This window comes from Notolepis coatsorum, assembly GCF_963971535.1.
Source record: "Notolepis coatsorum genome assembly, chromosome: 2".
Taxonomy (NCBI): Eukaryota; Metazoa; Chordata; class Actinopteri; order Aulopiformes; family Paralepididae; genus Notolepis; species Notolepis coatsorum.
The window spans coordinates 129171641-129186593 of NC_140166.1; the positions used below are offsets into that span (position 1 = coordinate 129171641).

Here is a 14953-nt window from a genome sequence, read left to right on the forward strand (position 1 = left end):
CATCGTCAGGGAGGCTCAGCGTGCCCAGCCAGACCCAGGTAACGGTCCACCTAACCGGCTTTTTGTCCCCGACCTTGTCCGCTCCCAGGTGCTCCAGTGGGTTCACGCTTCCCGGTTCGCCTGCCACCCTGGGATCGACCGTACCCTGTCCCTGCTGAAACGGCACTTCTGGTGGGTCTCCATGAGGGAGGACACCCGCGCCTTCGTCCTGGCATGCACCGTCTGTGCTCGTGGAAAGGCTTCCCACCGACCACCCGCCGGGCTCCTCCGTCCGCTCCCTGTTCCCGGTCGGCCCTGGTCGCACGTCGCCCTGGACTTCGTCACCGGCCTTCCTCCCTCACACGGTAACACAGCCATCCTCACTATTGTTGACCGTTTCTCGAAGGCTGTGCACTTTGTTGCTCTCCCCAAACTCCCCTCTGCTGCAGAGACTGCGGATCTTTCGCCTCCACGGGATCCCGGTGGACATCGTCTCCGACAGGGGCCCTCAATTCATCTCCCAGGTCTGGAGGGCCTTCTCTCCTCCGGGTACCACCCACAGACCAACGGCTAGTCGGAGTGGGCCAACCAGGATCTGGGATCCGCCCTCCGCTGCGTGACAGCCCGGGACCTCTCCGGCTGGAGCACTTTCCTGCCGTGGATCGAATACGCCCACAATTCTCTGTCTTCGGCGGCCACAGGTCAGTCCCCCTTTGAGTTCTCTTTGGGCTACCAACCCCCGCTGTTCCCTGCCCAGGAGGAGGAGATCGCTGTTCCATCGGTACAGGACCACCTTCGCCGCTGCAGGAGGATTTGGGAGGATACAAAGGCCGCGCTTCTCCGCTCTACGGACCAGAACCGACCGCCACCGGACCCCGGCTCCCGACTATCAACCAGGTCAGATGGTATGGCTCTCGTCTCGGGACCTGCCGCTCAAGTCTGTTTCCCGTAAACTAACCCCCCGTTTCGTTGGTCCCTTCAAAACCTGTCTCTCATCAACCCCTCTGTCGTCAGACTCCAGCTCCCCTCCCATATGCGGATTCACCCCTCCTTCCATGTCTCCCAGCTGAAGCCGGTGGTCTCCAGTCCCCTGTCTCCCCCTGCTCCGGAGCCTCCTCCTCCGCTGGTCATCGACGACCACCGCGGCTACCAGTACCTGGTCGACTGGGAGGGCTACGGCCCAGAGGAGCGCAGCTGGATCTCCCGCCAGATGATCCTGGACCCAGACCTCGTCCGGGATTTCCATCGGGCCAACCCTGACAAGCCTGGGCCGCCAGGAGGCGCCCGTAGAGGGGGGGGTCCTGTCATAATCACAGCGAGAGCGTACTTCACCCCTCCTCCTTCTCCCCTCACATTCACCACGCACTCCTCTTCATCCTCCCTTCCATCCACCACGCACTCCTCTTCATCCTCCCTTCCATCCACCATGGAAGCCTCACGCCCTTTTATGGTCAGCATCCCTTCACCTTCCGTCACTCAACCCAGCTGCACCTCATCCCCTGATTCACACGCTGTCAGGCACCTCACTCCTCACAGCTGTATCCCATCCCCTGATGATGAGGACCCTACTTCAACCGGACGACGCTGATCAGAAGTCGTTGTGGTGTTAGTATCATTACCTAGGTACGACGCCTCAGTCCGAAGACCTGCTAGGAACCCCCGTGTGATTATTCCCTGTTCTAACTTTCCTCTCTTGTGCCCAGGACCTCCGTGCCAGCGTGTCCCTGTCTGGACCCCCTGGAGCTTACCAAGGAGTTCCTGCTCCCTCTCTCAACACGGACCCGTGTCTTCCGTCTGCAGTAGCACTGGAGTGCACCTGCTCCCTTTATCCCCAATTCATATCTGTTGTACATTTCTGGATGTAATTCTTGCCTACTTGGGAATACCATTAAAACAGCATGAAACGCTCCATTCTCCTCTCCTGTGTTCAGCGATTGGGCTCTGCTTAAAACCCATTCTCACATAAAGTTATCTATCAATATCAATAATAATAATATACCTATCAACTACAGCAAAAGATAAATAAATAATTACAAAAATACTAGTTCACGTTATTTTCAAGCTCCTCTAACTTAAACTTGTCCAAGAATTCCTGTTTATATCTGTATTTAAACATTTCAATAGTACTTGTTTTTATTGCTACATCAAGGCCATTGATGCCCAAGACGTTACACTAAGGTAGTGCTGATGGAAACATTCCAGTCTAATGTGATTCCTGTACAAGACTCCATAAACCATAAACAAGAGTGGTTCACAACTGTTCTGTAAATCTGGATTCTTGTGCTTAGGTGAACGTTTTGGTTTTGCCAAATGTGTTTGTGTAGACGACTGAAGGAGCCGTTGGCCTTGGCTAGTCTGCTGTGTTTCCCTCTGTTTTTGTCAGGCTTATGGTTAGATTGAAGGCAGTGTTGTAGTACTGGAGTCCTGGACTGATTTTCAGGACTCGTGCCTCAACTTGGACTTGAGAACTGATGACTCAGACTTGGACTTGGGACTCGAGCATTGACTGCATTCGGACTCGGAAGGTGCAGATTCGGACTATAGTCGTTTAAAAATATATATATATTGTAATAGGCCCTAATCATTTGGCATAAGATATTGATGGCTATATTAATACCGTAACATTATTTAATTTCGGTGGTGACCGCTGTGTCATTTATGTTTAATGTAGACCTTTTTTTATTTGTACGTCAGCTCTTTGACTGCCAGAGTGGAGTGGACTCAACCTTGATGACTTGGACTCGGACTCGGGTAATGGGGACTCGACTCGGGCTCTTCTTTGGTGACTCGGACTTGGACTCAAACACTGGGGACTCGAGACTCGACTCGGACTTGAGATTTAGTGACTCGACTACAACACTGGATTGAAGGCTGCGGCTGCTTCAGAGAATCTGTTAACAACGCATTATAGAGCCTCCTCTTTAGACGCAGTCATCTAATAAGAAGCAGTCATCTGCAAAGAACAGTTCAAACGAGGTGCTGTTTCGACGTTTCGGTTGTTGCAAGCAGTTGGCGCAGGTTGAAACGGCCACTGTCTGTCCTAAACTGGATCTACCGCCCGGTATTGTTGTGTATTTGATAGTGGTGGGGGGAAATATCGATACAGTATAGTATCGCGATACTTTGCGTGTCGATACAAGGACGCCAAGTATCGATATTTTATTATGCAAATGATTATATATTTGTTTTTTAAGGCTGTCAAAGTTAACGCGGTATTAACGCGTTAACGGCGATTATATTAACGCTAGGGCTGCCGCGGTATTGATTTTTTTCCTTACCGCACAAATTTGCGAAATATTTCCTACCGCCGCGGTTACAGCAAAAAGAAATAAAATAAAATAAAAAATGTTAATGCATTTTTTTTTTGTAGTCTACTCTTTATAGCATATAGCCTGCCTCTAGTCTAAATGTCTATCTTTAGAGGATGACTTTGCAGCATGAATATTGTTTGGGATTCGGCAAGCAAACGGCAAACGGGATTTGTTATTGAAAGTGAAACACGGATTCGAAGTCTCCCCTCTGGTCGTGCGCCGTTCACTCGGTGTCGCGGGCAGGGGTGGTAGCGCCCGGCGGTTTCCTCCTCCTCCTCCTCCTCCTCCTCCTCCTCCTCCTCCTCCTCCTCCTCCTCCTCCTCCTCCTCCTCCTCCTCCTCCTCCTCCTCCTCCTCCTCCTCCTCCTCCTCCTCCTCCTCCTCCTCCTCCTCCTCCTCCTCCTCCTCCTCCTCCTCCTCCTCCTCCTCCTCCTCCTCCTCCTCCTCCTCCTCCTCCTCCTCCTCCTCCTCCTCCTTCTTCTTCTTCTTCTTCTTCTTCTTCTTCTTCTTCTTCTTCTTCTTCTTCTTCTTCTTCTTCTTCTTCTTCTTCTTCTTCTTCTTCTTCTTCTTATTATAAAGTTACTACTTATGATTAACAAAGGCATTCGTTTTGTGGCATTAACGTTATATAGTTACACGTTCAATAACATCAGCGTATTTACCGGACCATAGCAAGGCAAGCATTACTCAATTCATATCTCAGTTCCTTCCTTTGCTCAGAGCGTGCTGAGTTGTGCCCATTCTGCGGTCTGTTAATAAAGTTTTCAATCAGACAAGTGTATAGAACGAAGGGCTTTTATTATAACATTTGTTAAAATCATTATGCCTCGTTTAGTACTCCTGTCTATGGAGCGCTGGTAGTCCACTCCGGCGGGGAGCTAACGTTATTAGCCTTGTTGTGATCAATGGCTGACATCCAGGAAGTAAAAAACGAATACGCGCTTGCCGATTGGTGGTAACAGCAGAGGCGGGTGCAAGCGGTGTGATGTAATTGGCAGAATTGACTGTCAATCAAAATTGTTCCGTTGCATTGCTTTGGTTGAGAGTATTATTATAAAAAACAGCTGTGATGCGGTATTCAGCTAAACTCTGCGGTGGGCGTGATGTAACAGCGATACCGCGGTAATGCGGTAACCGCGGCAGCTCTAATTAACCTTTGTTTGTCAGGTACATGCAACACAGATTACAGTGTTGACATCTGTCTGCTTGAGAAAATCCCATTTGTTGCAATAAAAATGATTGAAGTGAGATGAACAGACTCAAAACTTTATTTTATTAGATAAAACATGTTGACAAAGTTTTACTTTGCAGTTGAAAAAAGGTAATAAATCGCAATATTAATATCGCAATACTATCGTATCGTGACATCGTGATAATATCGTATTGTGAGGCCTCTGGTGATTCCCACCCCTAGTATTTGATGATAAAGAACGTACGGTTATATCTATAACCATAGTTATATGAGTATAGCGGACGCTCTGCGTCCTTCTGGAATACATCCCTACATCAGTATAAGCACTGAATAAATCTCCACATGCACCTTTACACACCTATTCGCCTGGCCACACCCCCATCCGCTCCTCTACATAAGCAGGGGTGTGGCCATACTAACAGCTCCTTCCCAAGTCTTTCACCACCAGGGCGAAGACCACGGGGTCCTCAGTGAGTCCGACGCAGAGCGTCCGCTATACTCATATAACTATGGTTATAGATATAACCGTACGTTATAGATCGTATAGCTACCGCTCTGCATCCTTCTGGAATACAGGAGCTGAGCAGAGCGGAAGCTCGACAAATGTACCCGCTGAGGCCCCCCACAACCATCAGAACCGGGGAGGACCCGAGCCCCCGGATCTCCCTAGTGGAGGACGGGAGGGAATCGGATCCGACTATGCGAAGAGGGGTTTAGCAACTCAAACGCACAGGGTGAGCAGACCGTGGGACTTACCTTCCCACAGAAGAACCCACGACTACACAAACGCGCAACCCACATGCCACTAGGGAACGAACGGGAAGAAATAAAACCCCTGTTACAACCCCTAATATCACGGGGTCATGTTGCTCCTCTGGTGTCGGCAGGTGTGTGGGCTTGATTGCACCTGATGCAGTGCAGCTGTGCCTATGGTAAAGCTTAGCCCCTTTCGTGACTGCGATCAAAATGCATGATTGTGATTGGTCAATAGCACTCTGTTGCCCCTAACAGCGGTCATTATTGCGCGTTGCCCCTAGCAGCGGTGAATTATCGAGAAATAATTGACCGCTGCTAGGGGCAACGGAGCGCTATTGACCAATCACAATGAAGCATTTTGGTGAATTTTTAAATGCCATGTAATAAGTACAAATACATGCAGGCTACAAGCAGTGGTGGAAGAAGTACACAGTTCCTTTACTGAAGTACAAGTAGAGAAGTATTTGCTATTGAATGTGCTTAAGTATCTAAAGTAAAAGTACACATTCACTTTAGGTTATGTTAAATTGGTATGTGGTCCAGTTATGCTGCTCTGATTAAAGGTCAAGTTAAAGTGGTATGTCGTCCAGTTATGCTGCTCTGATTACGTCCTCTTGAAGTTGACAGGCTTCAAATGTGAAAGTATATAATCTTCATACATTTTTTATTTTGTTTTCTATGAAAAATCCTTTTCTTCAAAGTAACTAGTAACTGATGGGTTCAGATAAATGTAGTGGAGTAAAAAGTACAATATTTCCCTTGAAATGTAGTGGAGTAAAAGTATAAAGTTCCCTAAAATGAAAATACTCACATAAAGTACAAGTAGCTCGAAATTGTACTTAAGTACAGTACTTGAGTAAAAATTTTTAGTTACTTTCCACCACTGGCTACAAGGAATCGGATCCGACAGTGTATGACATGTTTTTTGGATTACGCAGACCTCTCATGTTAACCCTTTCACTACCACACTACAGAAGGTTAACCTTTCACTACCACACTACAGAAGGTTAACCTTTCACTACCACACTACAGACGGTTAACAGTCTGTAGTGTGGTAGTGAAAGGGTTAACCTTCTGTATTGTCAGTTGTGTCAGGTTAACCCTTTGGTAGTGTGGCAGTGAAAGGGTTAACCAAGATACATTGTTAGACAGAACCTTCCATTTTGGTGCTAGAAGGACCTAAAGCTACTGTATGCTGTATGTACTTTGAGCATCGTTTTGTTGTCGACTGAGCCCTGCTCTCTGTCACCCCCTGCAGGCAGACGCGAGAAGTGACGGGCCATATGGACACAGCTCTGTGGCTCATAGCCATCACCTTCCTTACGGTGGGCTACGGCGACGTGGCGCCCAAAACCAGCTGTGGCAAGGTGGTGTGTCTGTTTACCGGAGTCATGGTAAATGATTGGGTGATGGGGGTGGGGGGGTGATGTATTATCACCGGTCTGTTGTTTGCGTTGTTTGCGGACACTAGGGGACCGTGGGCATTAATAAAGCAGAAGGGTTACATTTCTTTTTTTCCAAAAACTTTGTTTATTGAAGTTTTTCGTTGCAATATGAGATGAGCACAAGGTCAAACTGTACACATATATGCCAGACGTATTGCACATATCTACATATAAGTAGTCAAAATATAGGTCTGTTGAATGTAGACAATATACCTATTGCACAAAGCTATGTATAAATAAACAGAATATAGGTCTGTTGAATGTAAATAATATACATATTGTACAAAGCTACGTATAAGTAGTCAAAGTATAGGTCTGTTGAATATATAGACTACAGCGAGTACACCACAAAATAAATATAGATATTGTTTCGGACATACAGTCAATTAAACAGATATGTACACTCAGGACAAGGACTGTACAGCAGAAATAGAGGAATGGAACACATTATTATAAAAAATGTTAAGTGAGAAGGTAAACATCAGGTTACACTTGCACAGATAGGTCAATCGACTGGACAGTGCTAGGCTAGAAGTGAGCATTGTTTATGGGGGGGTCGATTGAACCTTGTTCCCCAACATAAGTAAAGAAACAACACCATGTTTTATAAAATCTAGCTGTAGAACCCCTTATGACACACCTTATTTTCTCCATCTTAAGGAAGTGCAAAATATCCCTGAGCCACAAAGAGTGAGATGGAGGAGTGGGTGACTTCCAATGCATGCAGTAAAATGAGACGTCTAGCCAGGAGAGTAACAAATGCCACCAGGTCAGTTTTATATCGTGGCAGAGACAGGGTAGTAGGGGAGACAGAGACACCAAAGCAAGCAATTATGGCAGTCAGGGGCTGATTGGGATCTCAATACTATTTGAGATCGTTTAAAATATTTCAGACCAAAAATTATGTAGGGAAGGGCAGGACCAAAACATGTGACTATGTGTAGCAGGGGCACAGTGGCATCTATCACAGGTGGGATCAATGTTGCCATAGATCTTGGCTAGCCTGACTTTAGTCAAGTGTGAACGGTGAACAATTTTACATTGGATCAGTCCGTGCCTGTCAGACAGTTGTTCAAATGATGCAAAAATATTTTTTATATATAAATCTCTGAACGTTCTAATACGAAGAGGGGACCAGGAGAGAAAAGCTCTATCTATCACAGGGGGGGGGGGGGGACAGGGTTAGCTGTAATTGGAGCTAGTAAAGAAAAAGATTGTAAACCAAAAATGTCGTCTAAACTGATTCCAGATCCTAAGTGTTGATTTGACAATAATATTTTTGGAGTAGGGAGAGGTGGGAAAAAGTAGAGGTGCGTGAGCCAGAGCAGCCAGTGAGGCAGGGCTGGAAGAAGAGGATTCCAAAAGCAACCATACAGGGGATGAAGGTGTGTCTTCAAACCTTGCCCAAGTGCTCTAAAGTTGGCTGCCCAATAATAGAATAAAAAATTGGGCAGAGCCATCCCTCCCAGAGGTTTTGGTCTTTGTAGGAGGGCTTTACCGAGCCTAGGGACTCTCCTATTTCAGATGAACTGCGACACCAAACTGTCAATTTTCTGGAAAAATGCTTGTGTGAGAAAGATGGGTAAACATTGAAAAAGGTATGAGAATTTTGGGAGTTCATTTTAACTGAGTTGACTCGTGCAGTTAAGGACAGGGGTAATAGCGACCATCGTTCAAAGACTTTATGCAGTTTGCTTAACAAAGGGGAGAAGTTAAATTTAAATAAATCCTTAAATTTGTCTGTGAAACGAATGCCATGATATGTGAAGCCAAGTGGGGACATTTTAAAGGGCAAAGTATGCAAGGGTTACATTTCTATAGGGTTAGTCAATAAATCAATAAAAGGTTTGTCATAGATATATTGTATGTGTATGACAATGTTTTAGTTTTTCCCAGGCAAGGACAATAAGTCCATCATATTATACGAATATTTTCACAACAATATTGTTTAATAAGTGTTTAAAAAATAGTAAACATTTTAAACACTTACTTACATGGTACTGTACTTAATTTCAGCTGCAGTGGCTGCTGTGGTCACCATTTTAATCGACACCTAAGGAAAACAGTAATTTGCTTCAACACACAAGACAAACACCAGTCTGATGCTCAGATAGCTCCAGTAGTGAAACACGTGAGGAGAGCATGTAACAGTTACAGCACCGCGGTCGTTATTTATGAGGCGTCTATTGTGTAAATATTTTATCAATTCCTTCCCTACAACATTCCATTCCATTCTATTCTATTGCCAGAATCTTTCTGCACAGCTCTTATTGACCATAATCACACGGTAGCCATTTTGCTCTTAGGTCATGCTCAGGTTGGGATTCCTTTCCACCCTGTTCCCACCCATGTGCACACGGTCGCCATGTGAATTTTCATTTAATTTCATCGTAAGACACTAACTTATCCTCATTTACAGCGACGACGAGCTTTTACAAAACAAGACACGGCTTATCAGCAATTTCATACATATAGGCACAATAAATAATAAATATGATGGGAGATCTTACTATGGGCTATGGGAATATGGGCAATGCAGCTCTAACGGGGTAGAAGTCGTATCAAATAAAATCCAATGTATTTGTAAGGCCCGACAACACACGTTAATGTCCCCATGGGCCGGACACGTCTCCTTTAAACAAGTCAAGAAGAAACATCACAATAAATCAAGAACAAAACAAAAAACACCATGAAATCCAAAATAAAATGTCAAATAAATAAATGCAACACTCCCAGACATACCCCACGTGAAGGTAAGGAAAAACTCACTAAAAACCTAGCAATAGGAAAAAAGCACCAGAGGCAATGTGGAGGGGAGAAACCTTAGAAGGGCCGTTCAAGGGGGGATCTCCCTTCTTAGATGTCGGTGATAGTAGTGTTGCAATAAAACAGGCGAAACAGTTGGTAAGTATGTACAATGTACATATACGTGTAATGAAACACAAATATGTACCAATAGCAACTGGGGTACATACAGTAAGAATTTTTTTGAAAGATTGAAAATAGAATAGAGCTGATAACGGATCCATTTCCCGTATGCCATCTGTGTGTTGTGTAGTTTCTGTGGAATGGGAGGCTCTTCTGGGTGGCGTCTCTACTTTCCGTAGCTCCATTTCTGCAGACCCCTCTCTGATTGGTTGAGCCCATTTCTGCAGACCCCTCTCTGATTGGCCGAGCGAGCGCATGCGCATGAGCCGCGACAAGCTCCTCTAGCCAGGAATCGAAACTCCGTTAAGCTCCAGAGAGAGGCTGAAAACCCACAGTTGTTGCCCGACGGATGCGAGCCGAATCCCGGATACGAGTTTACTGATGAATACCCCCAAAACATGGAGGTTGCGAACGCAATTTATACGCATGGAAGTATTGATTACGCCATAACGAATCATTAAAAAAATATACCGTTAACTGGAATATGTTGTATGTATATATGTTGGATTATGTAATTGGTTTGTCATTAAAAACCAATAATAATCGCTCGCATCGCCGGCTTTGCTGACCAGAGCTCTCTCAGATTAAAAGTTTTAATTGCAGCCTAGAACATACATGTTTCGGAACCAATGTGTAACTAGACAGTTACAATATAACATTTATATTAATTAACCCAGTTAATGCCTTAAGAGAAAGAGTCTGGTGGTCAATGTCACTTCGGATTGCTACGGAAATGTTGTGTCTTACTAATAATAACTAATTCCTTGGTCAATAGAAGTCTCTGTGATACTTTCTGAATATGATTTGGGAACATCAAATGGGCAGGGTTATAATAGAAGAAAGACAGTGTAAACAATAATAATTAACTCTGAATATAATAATGAGGAAAAAGAAACAGGATACACAACAAGGTGCATGATGAGATGAGGTTATATGTAGAACATGGTACAGTTACAGTAAGTGGGGAGTGCGTCATGGTACAGTTACAGTAAGTGGGGAGTGTAAACACTAAACAGTGATTCAAACCCCCTCAATGTACAGTTTCTGACAGCTGGGCTGTGTTGAACTTGTCACGTGAAATAACGTTATGTGAATAAACCGCGAAATAACCGCGAAATAACATAACGTTATGTTATATAACGTTACAATGTACAGTTTCTAACAGCTGGCTGTGTTGTGAAATGTGCATAACGTTATGAATAAACCGCGAAGTCACACAAAATAACGTTATACGCGAATCTGGTAGTACATTTATTTTTATCTTCTTGATATGATAACATTACATCCGCCTTTTACCGCGTGACGAGCTAAACCAATCAGAGAGGGGCTTCGCTCAACCAATCAGAGAGGGGCTTCGCTCAACCAATCAGAGAGGGGTCTGCAGAAATGGGCTGAACCAATCAGAGAGGGGTCTGCAGAAATGGGCTCAACCAATCAGAGAGGGGTCTGCAGAAATGGAGCTACGGAAAGTAGAGACGCCTTCTGGGCCTCCGTGGTACCAGGCACTACCTCGCCGCACTAAAAGAAAAAAAGACGACACAAGGAGGGGTAATATGAACATTCCTCGGTTGCTCGGTAGTCCACGTACGAGTTGTAAATGGACCGCATTTATATAGCGCTATTATCCAACACGCTTTACAACTTACACCTTACATTCACCCGTTCACTCACACATTCACACACCGACGGCGGCCATGCGAGGTGCCGACCTGCTCATCAGGAGCGGTTAGGGGTATTTTTGCTCGAGGACACTTCGACACGCTGCCCGGGAGGAGGAACCGGAATCGAACCGATTACCAGACGAGCGTTCTACCTCCTGAGCCAGGCACGTGCACACAGAGAGCCTCAAAGGGTGCTCGAGCACCTGCCCCTTTGTGCCTCATAAAAAAGTGGCCTTTTTATGCCAAGTAAAAACAAAGAAAATATATATATAATAATAAAAAAGTTCACGTTTTAAGTCAGTGACAAAAGTGTCTTTCAAGGATAAGTGAGCTCCTGCACTGATTATTATAGTTCAATATTCAATATTTGATCACCAAAACCCCCCAAAAAGCATAAAAAGGGGGCCCCCCGCCCCAAAAAGGCCCCCCAAAAACTGGGCTCGCTCGCTATGCACGCGCACAGGCCCAGTGCCCTTTTAAGCCTTTGAGCACCTGCCCCTCTAAAGTCCTGTGCACGTCCCTGTCCTGAGCCACTGGGTAGGACACTGCTGCTCTACCTGCTGAGCCCTGTGTTGGACACTGTCATGCATGTCAGCGTTCTCCTCTTGTCTTTTTTTAATTATGTTTTTGGTAGATTTTTATTTGTTTATTGGACAAGTCCGGCAGAGAGGAAGGATGGGAGAGAGATATGGGGCAAGACATTGGGAGTCGAACCCGGGACGGCCGCATTGCACTACAACAGGATTCACAAAGAAGAGATAGCAGTATACTATGTACGCTATTATAAGGTTGGTGCACCGTGCACTTAAAAGGATCATTCCTGTTTTGTTGTTTTTTCATGTGATCCTTTGGCCCAACAATAGTTTAAGAACCAGATTACAGTGAAGTGCATGCAACGTTCTAAGCCCCCTGCTGTACTCACTCTACACACACGACTGTGTGGCCAAGTTCAGCTCCAACTCCATTGTGAAGTTCGCCGACGACACGGTGGTGGTGGGGCTGATCTCGGACAACGACGAGAAGGCCTACCGGGAGGAGGTTGAGGTACTGGAACGTTGGTGCCAGGACAACAGCCTGCTCCTGAACATTGGTAAAACCAAGGAGCTGATCGTGGATTATAGGAGAGGACAGCGGGAGACACACACACCACTGAGGATTAACGGGGCTACCGTGGACAGGGTGAGCAGCTTCAAGTTCCTGGGGGTCCACATCTCAGAGGACCTGACATGGTCAACACACATAGTCACAGTAGTAAAGAAAGCGAAGCAGCGCCTCTACCACCTGAGACAGTTAAGGAAGTTCAGAGTATCGGGGAAGATACTCCAGTCCTTCTACTCAGGAGCTGTAGAGAGCATCTTGACCGGAAACATCACTGCCTGGTATGGGAACAGCACGGCACAGGACAAGAAGGCCCTACAGAGAGTGGTGCGCTCAGCCGAGCGTACCACGGGTATTGCGCTACCTCCCCTGCAGGCTCTATACAACAAGAGGTGCAAATCCAGAGCCTGCAGGATAATGAAAGACCCCCACCACCCCAATAACAGCCTGTTCCAGCTGCTGAGGTCAGGCAGACGCCTGCGAATTCTAGAGACTAAGACGGAGAGGCTTAGGCTAAGCTTCTTCCCCCAGGCCATCAGAGCCTTGAACAATGAACATTGAGAGACACAGAAACTGAACTATCCACACACAAGTACATACACGACACGCACGCTGAGCACGCTCACACACTAGCAGCCACTTTAACACTCATGCCGCACACACGCACACTTATGGCCAGAGGAAAGGCCACTTAAAGTAGTATAACATCAGGAACAGTGTATTGCACTACTAAAGCTAACTAGCATGTCCTATATGCTCTGTAAATACTAATGTACAGATACCGAGATGGCACACCATGTACCTGTTTATTGCACTGTTTTATTGGATTCTATTAATATGTTGTACCACTGTATTTTATTGGATTCTATTATATGTTGTACCACTGTATTGCACATCGTCGCGGGCAAGACCAGCCGCATTTCATTGTATACCTGTATGCCGTGACAATTAAAACTCTTGAATCTTGAATCTTGAATCTTGAACGTTAGGCAACCGCAAAAGATCAAGGTCAACAGTTTTGACGAGAACACACAGTGCTGTTGATTCAAGTTGATTTCACCGTTCATTATGAAACATATTATTGTCTTAGCTGTGACTCTCGTTCATTTTGCATTAGTAGCTAAATTTAGTGCTGCAATACCAATAACCATAACAATAAGCCATGCATTCCAGTATCACCTGGTCATTAGACTAATATCAGGTCAGACAACCATCTGATTTTCGTACAGGGATAAAAAAAATAAACAGTAATTATAACTTAAATGCCTAGGTCTTCAAAACAAATATATTATTATGTCTGAGACATATTATTATGTTTCAAAACAGATATGTCAAACACTTTGGATACACACATTACACCATCATGACAGAAGGCTACGTATAAGGCAATCGAACTCAAATAAAAACCGGTTCTCGCATCCAAGGACCTGAGAGCGCAGCAGGTAGCGAGAGGGTTAGTGTCTGCCTCTATTTGATTTATTTTTTTAATGTATGTATTCCTGCTGGGCAGTTTCATAATGTATCTTTTATGAATTATCAAATAAATTAAATCATTAATTAAATCATCAATCAATCTGCGACCAGAGAGCGGTCAATAATGCGCGTGGTCAGATCTTCACGTCGCAAATCTATTGTTAAGGTGTTGATTGATAGTCGAAATCGAAATTCAGGTTTTAGAAGTCTGGATGGAGGTATTGTCCGCGACCCCTGACCTCTGAACTGAACCTTCTAAATTCTGCGAGCTTTGCTTCTTGTGCCGCTTTTCCACTGCATGGTACCTACTGGTACTACATGGTACTGCATGGTACCTACTGGTACTACATGGTACTGCATGGTACCTACTGGTACTACATGGTACTGCATGGTACCTACTGGTACTACATGGTACTGCATGGTACCTACTGGTACTACATGGTACTGCATGGTACCTACTGGTACTACATGGTACTGCATGGTACCTACTGGTACTACATGGTACTGCATGGTACCTACTCCACCCGACTCTACTCTACTCTGCCTTTTCGGTTCTCCATTACCTGTGAATTACGGGTGAGGAGAGACCGAGGAAGGAGAGGAGGGGGGGGGGGGGTGAAGAGAGACCGTAGAGGGAAGCAGAGAAGGAGGAGGAGGGGGGGGGGGGTGAAGAGAGACCGTAGAGGGAAGCAGAGAAGGAGGAGGAGGGGGGGGGGGGGGGGTGAAGAGAGACCGTAGAGGGAAGCAGAGAAGGAGGAGGAGGGGGGGGGGGGGGTGAAGAGAGACCGTAGAGGGAAGCAGAGAAGGAGGAGGAGGGGGGGGGGGGGGGGGGTGAAGAGAGACCGTAGAGGGAAGCAGAGAAGGAGGAGGAGGGGGGGGGGGGGAAGTGACGGTAGAGGGAAGCAGAGAAGGAGGAGGAGGGGGGGGGGGGGGGGGAGAGAGACGGTAGAGGGAAGCAGAGAAGGAGGAGGAGGGGGGGGGGGGTGAAGAGAGACCGGTAGAGGGAAGCAGAGAAGGAGGAGGAGGGGGGGGGGGGGGGGGAGAGTGACGGTAGAGGGAAGCAGAGAAGGAGGAGGAGGGGGGGGAGAGTGACGGTAGAGGGAAGCAGAGA

The 14953-nt window shown here is 46.0% G+C and overlaps 1 protein-coding gene across 1 annotated transcript in view; it reads left to right on the top strand.

Annotated features, from left to right (window-relative positions):
• Positions 1 to 14953, top strand: part of kcnn4 (potassium intermediate/small conductance calcium-activated channel, subfamily N, member 4) — a 98546-nt gene that overhangs the window by 69865 nt on the left and 13728 nt on the right. The window contains 1 exon segment of the mRNA XM_084308690.1: positions 6496 to 6631. Coding sequence (XP_084164816.1) covers positions 6496 to 6631 — 136 coding nt within the window.